This window comes from Saccopteryx bilineata, chromosome 6, assembly GCF_036850765.1.
Source record: "Saccopteryx bilineata isolate mSacBil1 chromosome 6, mSacBil1_pri_phased_curated, whole genome shotgun sequence".
Classification (NCBI taxonomy): Eukaryota; Metazoa; Chordata; class Mammalia; order Chiroptera; family Emballonuridae; genus Saccopteryx; species Saccopteryx bilineata.
This window is the reverse complement of record NC_089495.1, coordinates 11,580,538-11,599,396: the sequence shown is the minus strand read 5'-3', so window position 1 is coordinate 11,599,396 and position 18,859 is coordinate 11,580,538. Positions and strand designations below refer to the sequence as shown.

Below are 18,859 nucleotides of genomic sequence, written 5' to 3'. Positions count from 1 at the left end.
CCTGGTAGGAACAAAAGCCACCAGAGTGACTGATTAGCCACAGGGAGGAGGGAGCAGTTAATGACGGGAAGGGCTTCTATAGTGCTCAGCGCTATTCCAGTTTTCTATCTGGGAAGTGGTCCCATCGGTTGTGCTCAGTTATGAGCTGTATATATTTTCTTCTTCTTTTCCAAGTGAGAGGAAGAGAGATAGTAAGACACACTCACACATGTGCCCTGACCAGGATCCACCCAGCAACCCCCATCTAGGGCTGATGCTCTGCCCATCTAGGGCCAAGCCATGCTTGCAACTGAGCTATTTTTAGCACCTGAGGCAGAGGCTCCAGGGAGCCATTCTCAGCACCTGGGGCTAATGTGCTTGAACCAACTGAGCCATGGCTGTGCACACATGAGAGAGAGAGAGAGAGAGAGAGAGAGAGAGAGAGAGAGAGAGAGAGAGAGAGAAGGGGGAAGAGAGGGGAGGAGAGGGGGAGAGGAAGAGAAGCAGGTGGTGGCTCCTTCTGTGTACCCTGACTGGAAATCAAACCCAGGATATTCACACACCAGGCTGATGCTCTACCACTTGAGCCAACAAGCCAGGGCTGTATAGTTTTCTAAATGTATATTACACAATAACATTAAAAATTTTGTTTAAAAGTAGTCCATCTAACACAGAGTACAGCTGGAGTGTGTGTTTTTCCCTTTCCTAAACCCTTTTTGCCTTTCTCAGCAAGGCTCCCAGGCGTTCCTTCCCGTGAGGCTGCAGGCGAGGCGGTTATGACAGCCCATGTCACAACCCCCGAGATAACTAGGATGGACACAGGTGCAGAGTAAGGACACAGCACAGAGGGGCAAATGCTGCCATTAGGTAGGAGGAAAAGGGAAGGAGGAGGAAAGGCTTCCTTCGGTGCAATTCTCAGGCGTGAAAAAGAAAGCAGTATGAGCAGACAAGTTCATGGGCTGGGTTCATGGCTGCCCGTCCATGGCTTTCTCAGACGGAGCCTACAGTAAGTGTATAAACATTGTGACTGTGTCGGTGAGGATGTGGAGAAGGGCACTGATGATGAGACGGCACAATGGTGCAACTGCTGTGGAAAACAAGATGGCAGCTCCTACGGAGTTAACACTAGCCCTACCCTATGACCCCAAATCCCACTTCTGGGTACAGACTCAAAAGAACTGAAAGCAGGGTCTCAAAGAGCTGTTTGCACACCCGTGTTCATAGCAGCACTGCTCACAAGAGTCAAGATATAGGTGCACCCTAAATGACCCCTGATGGAAGAATGGATTAAACATCGCGGTATATACAGACAATGGAGTGTCACATTAGTACCCCCTCTTCTAAGGGGGACACTCTCCAACACCTCCAGTGGATGCCTGAGACCTCGGATGGTATTGAACCCTATATATATAAAATACTATGTTTTTCCTATACATCCATCCATAACCTATGATAAAGTTTAATTGATAAATGAGGCACAGTGAGAGATTAGTATCAATAACCAATAATAAAAGAGAACAATTATAACAATACACTGCAATAAAAGTTATGTGCGTGTGGTTTCTCTCGCTCCTCCTCAAAATATCTTATTATACTGTACTCGCCCTTCTTCACAATTTCCTGGATGGATTATGCGTTATTACCATAGATCTTAGTAACCAGAGGATATGATTTTGTTGTTTTTTTTCCTTATGAAGTCGAGAACTATCACCTTTTCAATGAAAGGAAGTCCTTTATGGCTTTTCTCTGGCACATCCGAATGAATGGCCCAAAGTGGCCCTTGCACTTTGGGGCTGGTATTAGGTAAAACGAGGGTGACGGGAGCACACACATACTGAGAGAGTGGATCCGATCACGGAGACGGCTGCTCCGTGACTAACGGGCGGGGAGCGTCCACAGTGTGGAGACAAGCGACGAAGGGAGGAGCCACGTCCCGGGCGGAGCCAAGCAGGACGCACGACGTTTCATCATGCTATGCAGAACAACGCACAACTGAAAACTTAGGAATTGCTTATTTCTGGAATTTTCCATTTAGTATTTGCGGACCGTGGATGGCCTTGGGTGACTGAAACCTCAGACAGTGAAACTGTGGATAAGTGGGGGCACTGAGGAATCCTTCCCCTTTCCTCAGGGCAGGAGACCATCCGTTTCCAGATAATTCCCCGTCAGAACTCTTTTAAGGTAGTTGTCACATCTGCCATCTCCCATCCCCCAAATTAATAAGCGTGCTTTTTATACTATCACCCATTTCAATGAAAAAAGTATTATAACGATATCAACTGTAGGAGTGACTGACACGGAGGGACGCTAAGCCATCATCACCGTTGCAACCTCTGTTGCTAATAGCCAAATACTCGACCCTGGGGGACATCTTCTTCGGTGGCTTGTGATATCTTAAGAGTTGTAACCAATGACAATGTGTTTAAAATGAACCCATTTCCTACATAACTCAAAAGCATTCATTCTATAACCTCTTAATCTTTTTTTTTTTTCCTTCAGGCTTTCCCAGTACATGTTAAAGAAAACATCTTATTGATTGAAATAATATTGAGACAGTATGCTAGCGACGACCTATCAGTACACTGCTGTGGAGAGAAGGCGGGAAGGCCGTGCAGGTGGGAGTGGTTACAGCACGCCCCTCCCCCTGCTCCGGGCTGATGGGGAAGCAAGGCGCTCACAGTACCAGAGGGAGGTCACTCCGCCCGGGGCAGAAAGGGCACGCCATTGTTTCGAACCAATATATGTTGGTTTGATACTTTAAAAAGCCAGCATGTGGAACACTTGAAATAAAAAATGTGTAATTTAAGTAGATTATAGAGCACCACGGAGCAAAGTCAGTGCCATTTTTAGCTCCATGCGGAGAGAAAAGGTGCCAAAGTTTCATCTTGTCTCTGGGGACCATGCCATTGAAGTCATTATCACAGCTACTATTATTTCCACCGGCATGCCCGTGTTCTCGGGTACTGCCAAATGCAGGTGGGAACGAGGGTGGTGACAGCTGGGGATGAGGTCCAGGCACCTGCCAGAGCCTTGGGGCAAATTACAGGGGCCAGTGGGAGGCGAACCCAGAAGCAAGGACCCTGGCCAATGGAGAGCCGAGTGTAGCTCTTGCCACCGGAACCCTCGGGAGTGTACCCGCAGGCTTTGGCAACTTAGGGTTCAGTTCTTAACATGACTGCCATTATGTGCTACATGCTGTTAAATATTACAAGATCAAGCATTCCCACAAAGACAAAAACATATACATATGAGCTAATACGAGAACCAGAATCTGGTAAGAAAAACTGACTTAAAAAATGCCATCCTGAAAATGCCTGCCGTTCTGTTTTGGTCAGCCTTCCAAAACCTTGGACGTTCACATAATTAATTTTAGGTCTAAGATTTCCCTTTCTCGTGATTCACCTCCTGTCCACTGTGGTCCATTTTCCCCGGGATAATCCTTCTGAGAAAGACTTACTACGCACATGTTGTCAGAAGTTGCAAGAAAAGAAAATCTGCCATCTGATGTTTTATAGCGAAGAGCACAGTTTTTTCAGAGATCGTCAGGGCAGCTTGTGGAGCCTGTGGTTTATGTCCGTCGAGTCCTGGGTCCCAGGCTCCATTCTGGGTCTCCCTCGGTGTGGAACCTTGGCCAGGGGCTGGGCCTTTCCCGGCTTAGGTCTCTCGTTTATCAATACATAAAAATCTGCAGAGTCTGCGGAAGATGCCTCTAAGGCCTCTTCCAGATTTATATCCTACGGTATGGCAATCTATTTTAAAATACAAATATTTAGGCTAAAGCATTCAGCACAGGGAAAAAACACCTGGCATCAATAAGATACCAACCTATCGGAACACCAGTGTTCCTGTGTTTTTATCTTAATATGAAATGCAATTACATGAAGTCAAACTATCATTGTATGTCCACAATACCTCAGGTAGCTTGGGTTTTAAAAGCAAAATGTCCCTTTTTTTTTTGTTTTACTTCCATGAATAGATAAATATACATAATGCACATGTGCAATGATTCGATTGTACAAAGATATGTAAAAATACTTTGAATATAGGGCAATGATTAGCTCTGAGACACGCTTCCAGAATGCAGCCAACTTTTCAATGTAAAATAAAAGCACCACAGGTAAAGACTGCAGATCGTAGCGTGGACCCCTACTGGTCTAAACTGTCATTAGAAATACATAGTTTTCCATAAATTAGCTTTTGTTTTGGATTTCCTGCCGTGTTCACACACATGTTGACAGAATGTGTTATGCAACATCTTGGCATTCTAATCCATTATTATTGGTTATTAACTTGAAGACTAACATAATATCAACAGTCCCAATCTTGCTGACCCAAATATGGGTTATTTTAAAACAATATACTATCTTTTTAAAGCTTTCGTACTCATATGTACTCTAAGTATCATTAAGCAAAAGGGAATAGCCCTGACCAGATAGCTTGGTTGGCCAGCGTTCTGATGCGCAAAGGTAGCTGGTTTGATCCTCAGTCAGGGCACATACAGGAGCAGACTGATATTCCTGTCTCTCTCGTTCTCTCTAAAATTAACACATAAATATTTTTAAAAAGGGAATTATCTCAAATAGAAGGTATTTTTGATATTCAAAGGAACTAATACCTGATGTAGCAAGTTCCTCTAAGTATTATGAGATAACATTACAACCCTAAGTCGTCTTGTGAGCCAATGTTTTTTGGGGGAGTGGGTGTAGGGGGAAGGAGGTAGAAAACGGTTGCTAACACTTTCTACTTCTATGCTGTGCATTTCCCCTTTTCTATCCTTTTTGGCATCTTGTAATTCATAGGGACGTAGAATCACAATGACGATCAACATGTCTTGATGAGACTGAATACTGATTTAGCTCCGTAGGTTTATTTGAGCCAGAATATTTGACTTATATTCTTTTATCAATAATAATATTCAAAGGTATACTTTAAAATTGAATTGCGTGTTTTCTTCCTTGACTATGTGGATTCAGTGTAACATGTTTAAGGGTTGCTGCTTAGGAAACAGCAGCTCCAGCTGCCTACCGCCAACGGCCAATGCTTCCGCTTCACAGACGCGGACGCTCATCACACTGTCGTCTGTCTCCAAGGGAGGGAAGTTGGGAGTTCTCAAACAGACTGTTTGCATCATGTTTTTGTTAGTTTTCTCGTTACCAAGTTCTGTTCCCGGAATGAGGGAAGCATTCCTTCTCTGCTCAGATGGGAAGAACAAAGTGCTCCCCCTCCTGATTAGCTACCCAGAGGGGCCAATCATGATCAATACACTACAGCACCTTTATGGTAACAGTTGTCAACGTTAAAGAATACGGCAAGAGAGCGCATTTTAAAAAATATTCTGAATATAAAATGGAGTAATTTATACGATTTATAGACTATACTCTGCTTGCCCAAACACTGAGTTTGCTGTTACAGTGAAATGTATGTAACAGAGGATTCATTAGTGACTGTTTTTAGCAGCTTTGCCATTGAAATTCCTTGGATCTACTCATTATTCAAAGGCTTGCTATCCTGACTCAGTTTTCACCTGGATTCCTTTCCTCCTCACAGCTTTAAGATCCAAATCATACTTTTATGTAACAAATGTGTATGTAAATGTCTATGTATGTTAATGACCTACTTAAGCATAAATTTTTTTTTTTTGCCTTTTTTTGCCTTTGCATAAAAGTAGACTAGACCTGAAGACTAGGATTCTTTGAAAATTTAAGACACTTTAACCACCATTATAAAAAAAACCCACCTCTCAGGGATATGGAGATGATTAAGAGGAAGGTTGTTATATTAAGATATAGCAAAATCCAGAAAAACATCCCCTTTATATCAGTCCACTCCTCCTCCAAAAGGTTCCATTCGAGAAAGAGAACATGACGTGTGACTGGGCGTGTTCTGGACGTGTGACTGGGCGTGCATTTGTCTGGTCGTCAAGTGGCAGCTTTAAACGAAGTCAGTGACCTTTCAGGAATCGAGACCCAGCTCATTCACGTGGTTTGCTGTTCACCATTCACTCATCAGCACAGACTTGGTCTGTGTCCACCTTATCGGGTTCTGTTTCACAAGGGAAGCAGTGTGAGGTGGCGTGTGTGTCCCCAGCTCTGTTCCTAGTTGGGGATGGTAATGGCTAGACCACCCCAGTCTCCCTGGACCATCTCAACTCCCCGGGGCAGGGGAGGAAGAGACCTTAGGAGCCCGGTGGTCTGCGTCCCCCCCATTCACCTGGGCTCCCACGGACAAGGGTTTTCCTTAGTAACAAGTTTATCTTCATCATTCATGGATACCTATGGGACATTGGTGGAGACTTATTTCAGAGCAAAATAGAAAGGAAGGTGTGGTCTCTGGTTCCCAGGAGACTTGCTCACACTGTCAACCTGCTTCTGTGCTTGGTGGTTTCCGTCCCCTTTTCTAAAAATAAACGGCCACCTTTCCCACTTGAAACACGCATCGCTTCTCGGGGTGCGATTCTTTTCGAAGGTCACAAAGAAGAATTTCTTTGAAGAAGTAAAAAGCCCCTAAAAATATCTTTACTCTAAAAATAGAAAATGATGGTGAAATGTGTGACTATTTGAAGTGACTGAATAATATGGCTAGTTTTTATGTACAGATTCTATGTAATTCACATAGGCTCACTAACGACACCAGGCAGTTAGCATGGTAACACTAATAATGTAGCTCATGAAAGGATGAACAATTTAGAGTGAAATTAAAAGACCCAATGGCAGAGATTATAGCATTTTCAGTCCCCTCCGCAGTGATTTCTATACTTTTTAAATGTAATCACCACTTTTATGATATAATTGTGAACACTCTATGCTGTTATTATACTATACATATATATATATGTAATTTACTTTTTCCTCGAGATAACCAACTTAAAATATTTAAATACATTTATTTTAAAAGCGAATTTTATAGCATTACGTTAAAGGAAAAAAATAACTATCTTCTGTTTTAATATAGAGGGCAACAATAAGAGTAAATGGAATAAATTATAAACAATAGCATTTAAATCTGCATAGAAACTACCAGCAAAATTGTTCTTTATCTGTGAAAGAAGTGTTAAGGGCAACTGAGACCTTCTTCATGACATAATTACATACAACAGAATAAGAATTCAAAAGGAAATACATTTCTCCTTTTCTCATTCAATCTTATTTATTCTCTTGCCTGTGGACCACCTGTAAATTCTTTAAGCTTATGAGGAACAGTGCTCTATGGTAGAATGGGGAGAAGTTCTAGAATCAACATAAAGACACCCGGATGCCGGACCCTGTTCTAACACTTCTTGGCTTGACCACCAACCAAGTACTCGCTCTCTGGGCCTGAGATTTTTCTTTCTAAAACCCACGGGTAATAATATTTGATTCACTAGGTTGTTATAAGGAATAATAGTCGCTAAAATCAAATTGAATGCTAACATTCTATCAAGCATATTAATAATTTTGTTAAATACACCCAAGAGCTGGATGCATTACGATTGTTTCCATTAATGAAGAGACTCCGCTTTCCGGAGGTTAAGCACCCTGCTCAGGATGACATCGGTGGTCAGGGACAGAGGAGGAAGGCAAACGTACACCTTACTGCTTTGAGGGCCTGTACTTAAGAACAGGATTCGGACCATAGACTGCAGTGTAACATGAAAATTTAACCCATTTCCCGTGTATGATTGGGAGATCATTGTAGGAAAGACTGTGTCTTATGTCAGTGAATTCGGTGTTAGGAAGGCATTTCAGTAATGGCTAAGAAATGGCTATGAAATTGACTGCGATATTGGAGATGATGAAAAGGAAATGCCCACGAAAAACAAAGGAAAACCCGTAAGATGCAGAAGTCCTCTTACCATTCTTTTTGTCTCGGAACAAAAGGCCCCATAGTCTGGCTCTGAGGCCGTCATCTAGGTAGCCTTGGCTAGCCTCCTGTCATCCTGGGAAACGCGGGCTCACGTGTGGCAGGCTTTCGTCTCCTACAAGGCACAGGTGACCTACCGAGAGTGACTGAGGGGAAAAGAGCTGACCAGTGGGGGAGGGGACGGAAAGGTTCAGTCTGTGGCTGGCGGATCAGGAAGAAAAGACGGCCCCAGAGTCAGCCTACGGCGTGCCCGGGTCACTGATGCAGAAAGCCGCCGGGAGACGAGAGGGGTTCCCTCCCCGGAAACCTGGGGAAGCCACCCGTAATGAACTCTAACAGCTACAGAAAAGACTGGAAGCTCTTATCTTTATAAACACTGAATGTTATTTTCCGACACTATCTTACCACACTGTCCAGAAATGGGCCTAGCCGGCAAATGAACTGTTCTCTGGTTCCCTGGTTCATGTGTGCTTGAAATGCACAATGGATGAGTCATAAGGCAACGTTCTTCCTACTCTGAGGCCAAACCCAGGCAGGCAGTCGGACATGCTGTCCTCTCTGCTTGTCAAACGTAGAGTGAAATAAGCATTTAAAAAATTTCTTCAAAATAGATTGATAGAGTATGGTAAATGTTTGGGGAAAACCTAGAAATATCATTTCTTTGAACAGTTTTAAAACTATTTTCTGGGTGTACTTTATAAATAAAATTCTTAAAGTATGTTGTATGTTATATACTGCTCATAAACATTAGGGGATATTCCAAAGTGAATATGAAGTGGTAAAAAAAAAAGCGTTAATTCTTTTTTATTAAATAAGAACAGCAGAAAAGCAAACAACGAGTCAAAGAAAGTTGTTTGATTATGCAAATGAGATGCAAAGCCAACTTTTATTTCATTGGGGAAAATGCGCTCTACAAGAGGCTGACAGTCCTGGAGCGTCGGCACGGTCCCTGGTCCCCTCATTTTTGTGAGCCGGGTATGACATTAAGGGGAAGGCACATGCAGGAGCAGACGACAAACTCCTGGTAGTTTTCAATCTAGTTCGCCCAAATCTCCAAAGTAACATTTCTTACCACTTCTAGATGTTCACTTCAAAAAGGGTCGTAGCTGGACTAACTCAACAAAGAAAACCAATGACTATCATAACTTTTTTCCTCAGACGCATCTAGATTTTGTTTTTATTCTATCACAGCACATTGGTTTTCATATACTGAGAATTGATTTTTCAGGCCGTATTTAGGATTATATAGTAACACTTAAAATTTGCCCTTATTACAGCATTTGTCGAAACACACAATCCTAGTTTTACTGTCCTGGTTCCCACAGGGAAGCCTTTCTCACATTCTCAAAGTCACTAAGTTCTGTCTTCTATGCACTCTCCTAGCCTTCCAGAGTTCTCCTTTATAAATAGTTATTATGATTGCAGATAAGTGCTCACTATTTCTATTCTCTCAAATATGATCCCCAAGAGGGCAAGGACTGTGTGATCTGAGTATTATCGCAGTGTCTCAATAACTAAATGTTGTCACTCATTAAACACATTTTGAATCAATGGTGGATGGGTGGAGGAACGGTCACTTCCTTTTCTGCTGTTACATTTCTAAATCACTAAAGCAGAAACCGTGGAATCTCATTTTCAAGGAAGGACAAGGTGTGCAGACATTCTAAGTCTGGAGGCATTCTAAGATTACACAGGAACAATAAGCAAAATAAAAGAGTGTATGCATTTGAGTTTTACTTTATCTCATATTCTAGGATAAGACCTTTGTTTGAATGCAGATTCAGTGGAACTGAAAGGTTTTATGCTGAATTCACTCCCACAATTCCTGGCAATTCTTCAGTTTGCTTTTTTAACCTTGTCTATGCCAGTTACCTTTTCCTTCATGCCTCTTTATGTAGATAATTCTCTCAAACCCGCAGCGCTCAGTACCACTCATGTAAAAGCAAATGACATACGCAACACCACTTAAATATTTATGCAATGTAACACCGAAATGGTAAGTATTGTATTATGCTTTCCACTTGTCATTAGTCAGGAAATGTGGCTACATTCTGCAAAAACGATGGCCTAAAACAGAGAAAACCGCCCCGTACTCCCCATGTGAGACAGTCACGTCTGGTGCAACCTGAAGTCGCCTGATGTTAAAGGCATTTCTTATTGCGACTGTCCTCAAACGCTTTTCAAGTCAGGGAGACCCTTAGATGTGAATGCTAAATCAGCCTGTTTCTGTATAGAATTTCTCATACATTATTTATTTAGCTGACCTCATATTGCACTAACAGTACAATCAATTATTTGGGGGCAAGAGGAGAGAGGAGCACACGCCCAACATTTGTATCATCTCTTGCATTAGGGAGTGATTTCTTTTGTTATTGAGGTAATAAACAAATAGTAGGACAAACCCACAGCCACACATTCTTGTGTTGTCCTAATAAAAACCAACAAAAGTTTACAATGTAAAAAAAAATAGTGTGCAATATATATATATATATATATATATATATATATATATATATATATATATATATGGCTTTTTCCTACTTTAGTTTCAATTCAGAAGTCACTGATACGATTATCCAGAGGCTGGCTAGAGAATGAACTGAATTTTGAACGACCTCACAATCTTCCCTAGGTTTCTGTATGATGCGCCAGACAGAGAAAACTCATCTTCTCTGCAAATGAATAGAGCTCACGTTGAAAGTTATAGGACAGAGTGCAAACATGGTAAGACAGCCAAAACTTCTGTGGGTGCTTGAGGGAAGTGTGCATGTTTATATACATATAAATATACATGCACAATTTCATCCATACAAAGTGCCTCTTTAATAGAAAAAAACACCACCACCCAGAATGGGTTTTAGATTGTCTCCTTTGTGAACGGGCAGAATCAGAGCACTGCCGTGGTATATGCTTTATCACATCCCCATCTCCCTCCTCTCCTAGATGTAAATTGTTTTATTCGGAGTCTTCATTCACCATCGAATCAGGTTCAAGTATGTCTTTAATTTCATGTATCCGAGGATAAAATAAAAAACTGATTTAAAATTTTTAGTTTACAATTTACAATCCTCTAAAATATAGGCAGCAGATACGTTTCTACCGTGTGATGCAATCACATTAGTATTAAAATGCTACCGTTCCATCTCAGACAAAATGCATTCTCTGAATGTAATGCAACTAGGAGTTAAGGGAAGAAGCTGCCCTGAGAAATGGTATGTAATTCATTGCTCAGTTGTGTTCTCTAACCTAATAAAACAGCACTTTTACTACACAGACATGTCCAAAAAGGAAGAAGAATGTCACAACACATTTTACTTGGCCATATATATTTAAATGGCTGATTTTTCACCAAGCAGAAAGGGCTGGCGTGTTTTTCTTTCTGACCGAGTTGCATATATATAGCTAGTACCGTAATCAATTTCAAGGTACACCGAGAGGTAAAAATGTTCATAAAATGCAAATAGGCAAGGAAGTAGGACAGATAATTGCTACCAAATCATAACAGCAATGAACCCGGACCCGACAGGTTACGTTTTGCAAGATCTTGGGAACGCTCATGTTGTTAAACAGCCTTTCTTAGCAGATGTATGACAACATCTATTTTAGAAGTCAGCTGGCAGCAGCTGTTCAAAGGAAATAAATAACTACGTCGGTATTTTTTCAATGAAACAGAATATTGGAAATGCAAGTATTTCTTTGGTTAGTAGCATATGTCAAGAGTTCATAAGAAAAACAGTGCTGAGTTAGTTCATGTCATTGAGAAAGGAGTGAACGTACCAGTCCCTTCAAAGTTCAGACTGTGTGTGTGTGTGTGTGTGTGTGTGTGTGTGTGTGGCCTCTGGCAGGTGTAGAGGGAACTGGGAAATGACAGTGGAAGAATACAGGGCTTCTGTTTTGCAGGTGATGGAAATGTTCTAAAATTGATTGTAACATTGTGAATTATGAAACACCATTGAATTGTACACTTTAAGTGGGTGAACTGGAAGCATGAGAATTACATCCCAAGAAAGGCATTATAAAAATTGTCAAGCGCCCTGGCCGGTTGGCTCACCGGTAGAGCGTCGGCCTAGCGTGCGGAGGACCCGGGTTCGATTCCCGGCCAGGGCACACAGGAGAAGCGCCCATTTGCTTCTCCACCCCTCCGCCGCGCTTTCCTCTCTGTCTCTCTCTTCCCCTCCCGCAGCCAAGGTTCCATTGGAGCAAAGATGGCCCGGGCGCTGGGGATGGCTCTGTGGCCTCTGCCTCAGGTGCTAGAGTGGCTCTGGTCACAACATGGCGACGCCCAGGATGGGCAGAGCATCGCCCCCTGGTGGGCAGAGCATGCCGGGTGGATCCCGGTCGGGCGCATGCGGGAGTCTGTCTGACTGTCTCTCCCTGTTTCCAGCTTCAGAAAAATGAAAAAAAAAATTGTCAAGTGAATTACTGGTTGGGATAAATTAAGCCAAAAATTGAGAAAATAAGCTAGCATGTTATGATTTGATAAGGTATTGGTTTTCTCTGGTTTTCCTTAAATTTAAAGATCACATGGAAAATACTTCTGGCGCTCCTCCACGTGGGAAATTATCTGAAGTTTCAGGCTCCGCCCGGCAGTATCTGGACTAGTCCTATTTGAAAGTCTGACTTGACTTTGTTGCAGTTCTGAACTTGTATTAACCTAATAACTCAAACACTTATTGGGAATCTGTACTTAATGTTTCTTTCTTTCTTTCTTTTTTTTTTTTTTTTTTTTTTTTTTTTTTTTCCAAAGATAGAAGCAGAGGAGGCAGTCTAACAGACTCCTGCATGTGCCCGACCGGGATCTACCCAGCATGCCCACTAGGGGGCGATGCTCTGCCCCTTTGGGGCATTGCTCCACTGCAATAGGAACCATTCTAGCACCTGAGGCGGAGGCCATGGAGCCGTCCTCAGTGCCCGGGCCAGCTTTGCTCCCATGGAGTCTTGGCTGCTGGAGGGGAAGAGAGAGATAGAGAGAAAGGAGAGGGGGAGGGGTGGAGAAGCAGATGGGCGCTTCTCCTGTGTGTCCAGGCCAGGAATTGAACCTGGGACTTCCACATGCTGGGCCAATGCTCTACCACTGAGCCAACCGGCCAGGGCCTGTACTTAATGTTTCAATAATGCTCATGCTTTACGATAAGAGTTCTGGGCATTTTTTTCTATGTGTACAATCTCAGTTCCAGTGCTCTCCCAGCCTTTGTGAATAAAGAACCCTAATCTGGACTCTTCCTCACTCCAGAACCCTCAGCAGAAGGAGCAGCTAAAGATATGAGCAGGCTGTCTCTTTTTAATCCATTCTTTGGAAAACCACTGCTGTCTACTGTCCATCTTTACAATCTTCTAATCGTTAGGACAGATCAAAGGAGAAGAAGGAATGAGTTGGAGCCCTGAAAAAGTAGGGACAGGAATTGTTTTTGATAGGTCTGTAGCACTAACTGTTTTCAACAAACTTAACATATGTCTTTAGAAGTGAGTCTGTTTTCACTGTGTACAGACACACCAACTTAAAGATTACTGCATTAGAGAAGGATTTTAACTGGGAGCTCAGCAGTCGAAAGGAAACCATTCTATGACTTGATTGAAAAGGGGCTTGTCTTAGGTGCAAGTGTGGACATTTGAGTTTTAAGAATTGGGAGATGATATCTCATGGAGCATCTGTCCTACCATGTGTCAGCTAGAGTTCCTCATTTCTGCTCATTCCTCCATCCCAACAGGGCCTTGTGCTCTCCCACTCAGAGGAGTTTCCTAACAGGCTGTCTATATTTGTCCCACCCATCTCCCACTAACCCTTTGACATTAAATCTACTGAACTGAACTCCTCTTCACCTCTTAAAAATCACCTGCTGAGCCCTGGCTGGTTGGCTGAGTGGTAGAGCATCAGCTCGGTGTGTGGATATCCTGGGTTCGATCCTGGTCAGGGCACAGAGAAGAAGCAACCATTTGCTTCTCCACCTTCCCCCCCCCCCACCTTCCCCTTTTCTGCAGCTATGGCTTGATTGGTTTAAGTGCATCGGTCCTGGATGCTGAGGCTGGCTCCCTGGAGCCTCCACCTCAGGTGCTAAAGATAGCTTGGTTGTGAGCATGGCTCCAGATGGGCAGAGCATCAGCCCCAGATGGGGGCTGCCAGGTGGATCCCAGCTAGAGCATATGCAGGAGTCTGTCTCAGTATCTCTCCTACTCTCACTTGGGAAAGAAAAACTAAATAAATAAGAACCACTTGCTAGATCAAGTCTTTCCTCAACACCTTCAGCCTGAGATAGGTCATTTTCTTTGGCTTTCTATTTTTTGCTCATCTGGACAATGCTGCCATGAAAGCACACACGGTCAGGAGTCCACTGTGTTCATGTCTTCATCACTCGGCTGTGAGTATCTAGAATGGGGAACTCGTCTGAACCTCCTACCTGCACTAGAGTGTCCAGAAAAATGTTGACTGAACAATGGTTATTAAAAACCACAGACATCCCAGAAGAAAATTTAATTGAATTTTAAAAAATAATACCAACAGGCAATAAGGACTTTATAGGTAGAACATAATATCAGAAGTTATAAAGGAAAATCGATAAATGCGATTAATTAAAAAATTCTGCATACTATATGGCATAAAATCATGAACCAAGTTAATAATAAATTGGAAAACTGCAAAACACATATGATCAATGATTCATATCCTTAATACACATTTACAAGTCACAAACAAAAGACTATCCCCAACAGAAAAATAGAGAATACCAGATTATTCACACAAGCAAAAAGAAATATAAATGGTCAATAAATATATGATAGATATTTAGCACTACCAGTAATAATGAAAACAATAATAAAATGTTTTAGCATAAGAGACTGGCAAGGGTTAAACATACTGATACAAGTAGCATCAGTAATTGTGTAAACTGGAAGTAACTGTCCATGGTTCACAAAATTTAAAATACACCTATCTTTTAGTACTGTGAATTTCTTTTTTATTTATTTATTTATTTATTTATTTTAGCTGAGACTAAATAAATAACTAAAGGCAGACTCCCACATGAGTTCTGACCAGAACCTACCTGGCAACCCCATCTGGGGTCAATGCTTGACTAACGAGCTATTTTTAGCACTGACGGAGCTATTCTATTCTCAGCGCCTGGAGTCATGCTTAAACCAATCAAGCCCCTGGCTGTGGGAGAGGAAGAGAGAGAGAAGGAGAAGGGGGAAGGGGGAAGGGGGGAGAAGCAGATAGTGCTTCTCCTGTGTGTTCTGACCAGGGATCGAAGCTGAGATGTCCATATGCCAGGCTGATGCTCTATCCACTGAACCACCGGTCAGGGCTGCAAATTTCTTTCGAAGAACTTTTTCTGGTAAAAAGATTGATCAACAGAACCCACATGCTCACACTGACACACATTCCAAGGAAATGAACAACGTTCCTGGAGAGAAGGGCTCTATTCTTTTTTTTTTTTTTGTATTTTTTGTATTTTTCTGAAGCTGGAAACGGGGAGGCAGTCAGACTCCCGCATGCGCCCGACCGGGATCCACCCGGCATGCCCACCAGGGGGCGATGCTCTGCCCATCTGGGGCATTGCTCTGTTGTGACCAGAGGCATTCTAGCACCTGAGGCAGAGGCCATGAGAGGCCATGGAGCCATCCTCAGTGCCTGGGCCAACCCTGCTCCAATGGAGCCTTGGCTGTGGGAGGAGAAGAGAGAGACACAGAGGAAGGAGAGGGGGAGGGGTGGAGAAGCAGATGGGTGCTTCTCCTGTGTGCCCTGGCCGGGAATCGAACCCGGGACTCCTGCACGCCAGGCCGACGCTCTACCACTGAGCCAACTGGCCAGGGCTATTATTCTTTTTTTTGAGGGTCAAAGTGGTATCTTCAGTCTGAAAAGGCTTATGATGCTAACTGATGAACAAAATAAATTCTTTCCGTGATTTAAGCAAAAAGAAATCACTGCGTTCCTGTGTTAGTCATTTAAGCATAGAAAGTTCAGTAAAAATTCTAAGTCTATCTGAGCTTAACTAAAGCAACAAAAAGTATAAAAACTCTTTGATGATAAAAGTAATTTTTGCCCCGTAACCCTTGGATAATATCACTTTAATTTCTAGCATGGTAACTAGATCATAAGAAATGTTTAACAAATATCTGTACATGAGTCGATCAATTATATGATTTGTATGTTTTCATGCGGGGAATGATAAATTAAAGGGAAAAGTTTTTGAGACTAGTACTAAAGAGGAAAAGGATGAAGCTAACTACTAAACAGTAAAAACGGGCAATTTGAAGAACGGAGAAAGATTTGAGCTTTTACTTAGAACTCTAATACTCAATTATATTCACTAAAGGATCCTTGAAGAGAGTACACAGCTCACAAATAGCAATGATCTAACCTTACATTAAAATGCTATTTTTTTTCCCTGCTAGTCACATAATGCAAATAAAATTAAATGGTGTCAGGGTGGATACTCAAAATACATAACAACAGGTATGACCCAGGCACTTACAATCAAAAAGGAAGTCTGAAAACACGTCAACAACACAGACACTGAATTCTAGCCCTGCACAGTATTTCTCTGGCACATACTTGAGTTAAAAACCTCCCTACGAAAACATAAGCTTAATTTATTCCATCCCATTTATGACCAATGTACCTCAGGACCCTTTAAATTCTTCAGCAGCACAATGCTGCCAACTAGCAGAGACCCTGCCATCGCTGGATATTTTCTAGCTGAATATTAGAACTCCGCCTCTGAATACTGATTTGCATTGCTGTGATTGTCCTCGGGGACCCTGATTGAGTGTTATGGCATAGCATAGCACTATTTCATCCGTGTGTGATGTCGGCCAAATGACAACCCTTTTTGATACTAGGTTTGAACTTTTTTTTTTTTTTTTTTTTACAAGGAGAGAGGTAACTTCCATTGAACACGGACAAAAGAGGTGTCATCTGGCTTTCATCCCCGATGGACAGTGGCTCTACGAGGTGCTGTGTGGAGCACCGGGATGAGGCTAATGAGGCTGTTCCCCGGGTCAGTGGGAAAGAGCGCCCGAGTCCTGAGTGATGTCGGCCACGGTCAAAGAACCGGAAGGCACAGGCCCTGACTCAATGATCTCTAAAGTGCCTCGCGCTCTAAAACCCTAGTCTCCTCTTAAATGTGGCTCAAAATGGTTATTTCAGTTTCCAAAGTACGTCATTTATAACTAAGGAGTGCTGTAGCTACTGCGAGAGGCTGGTCCGCTGCACAGGCATCGTACTGTCTATATGCAGCTCTGTGATACTCTTACTCAGTTACAGAAGTCCATGGCGCATCACAAATTGCTCTGTAAACTTGAGAATGCATCAGTGACTGTTGTTCATGTTGGACAAGCCACACATCATTAGCATTTCGATGTAGTAGGTCTTTCCCTACACATCAAAGGCAGTCAAAGTCTGATGTGGTCATTTCTGATATTAAAAAAAGCAATTTCCAATGGCTGAAGTGCTCAGATATGTTATGAAACAGTTATCAAAAAAACATTTATTATGTTTGTGAGCACGTTCCATCATTTGGGCACTATGAAGTGAAAACCACTATCAATGCTATATTGAAAGAGGTGAAAAATTCCTGTAGATGAACAAGTAGAGAATCCTTTCAGTGTCTTATGGACGCACAGCTCTCAGGAGAGTATCCGAGGGCAGACAGTGGTCCCAAGGGATGCGATTTACATGTAGATACCAGAGGGAGCCGAAGACACGGTCATATCACAAGGAGCAGAGCTCCCTACCGACGGGGCATTGCCGGACGTTTCTGCATAGTGTTCATTCCTGCAGTTGCATGAATTATTTTTTATACAAGCAATGACACAAAGTTACCCACGTTTTTCACAAGGGGTAAGTCAACCATAGCTGTACATGACGTTTGTTTCCAAGCATGTAACTCGTTCTTTAGGCAAATGCAGCTTTTCTACTTCTCTAAATTGGTTCAAAGTTCCTTAAACTACCCTGTGATTGAAAGGTATTATTATTACCAACCCTTCCCCCCCAACCCCCCCCCAGAAGCTCAGAACAGACTTCTTGACCAAATAAATAGATAAAACCAACAAAACAACAAGACGATGCCCCGTCGTACAGACAAAATAACTCTAAACGCCGTTCTTACCTATGAAATAGGACAGCAGCACTGCCAGGAGCACGGAGACCCCTACAGCGCACAGGGCAGTGCACTTCCAGCTACAGTACTTGGACGACTTCTTGAATTTAAAAGCGCTTCTCGATAGGGTGTTTCTGGGTAGCGGCCGAGTAGGTGGCGAGTAGACCGAGCCAGAAGCCATTGTGTATCCCGGGGTTGCCGTGCTGAACAGTGGCGTCGTCCCTGTTCCTGTTTTGAATAGGAAATGCCTGTGGAACAGGAGAATATCATTACACAATATCAAGATCCAGATCAAGATCCAAATACGCTAACATGTGAAGACAGGGGCAGCTGGGCATTAGCTCTCCTCTCCGTCTTCTCATCATTTACTCCAGATAATTTTTTTAAAGACCTAGAAATTAAGAAAATATTTTAACAACAACAACAACAACAAAAAAGAACAGCCCCCAACTCATAAACATGAGTCTGATGTAAGGAGACTGATCTGTAACGTAGACAGCACGATTCCTGCACAGCAGGTGCTTACTGTCCTGTGTCAAGTAGGTATCTTGAGAGCCTTGCCAGTTATTCTGATCATACCATTCCCTGCACAGAACCACTGTGGGACTTCCCTTGATGCGCTGCCTTAAGAACATCTCCACATTTCCCTCAGCACCTCCGCTCATCCTATTTCTTGATCGCTACGTGTATATTTACCGCTATATGGGAATGTGCACTCATATAAACACAAGTTTGAATGGCCACGCGGCTGCTCTGCAGACTAGCTTGCCCTCCGGATGCCCGCGGAGACACCCGAATCCCGGCCCGCTCTCCCACTACCGAGGATGACCCAGCTTGGCCACGGCAGCTGGTCAGTACCCGAGGGAGGCGGACCAGTTTCATTTTTAGCTCACGTCAAACAAATCCGTTTGGGGATGAGGAGGGGGAGAGAAAGGAAGAAATCA

At 42.8% G+C, this 18,859-nt stretch overlaps 1 protein-coding gene across 8 annotated transcripts in view; it reads right to left on the bottom strand.

The window, feature by feature from the left end:
• TENM3 (teneurin transmembrane protein 3) overlaps positions 1–18,859 on the bottom strand; it is a 621,635-nt gene that overhangs the window by 151,507 nt on the left and 451,269 nt on the right. For all 8 annotated transcript variants that reach the window (XM_066237373.1, XM_066237376.1, XM_066237374.1 and 5 more), the window contains one exon: positions 17,925–18,163. In XM_066237373.1, coding sequence (XP_066093470.1) covers positions 17,925–18,163 — 239 coding nt within the window. The remainder of the gene's footprint in view (positions 1–17,924; positions 18,164–18,859) is intronic.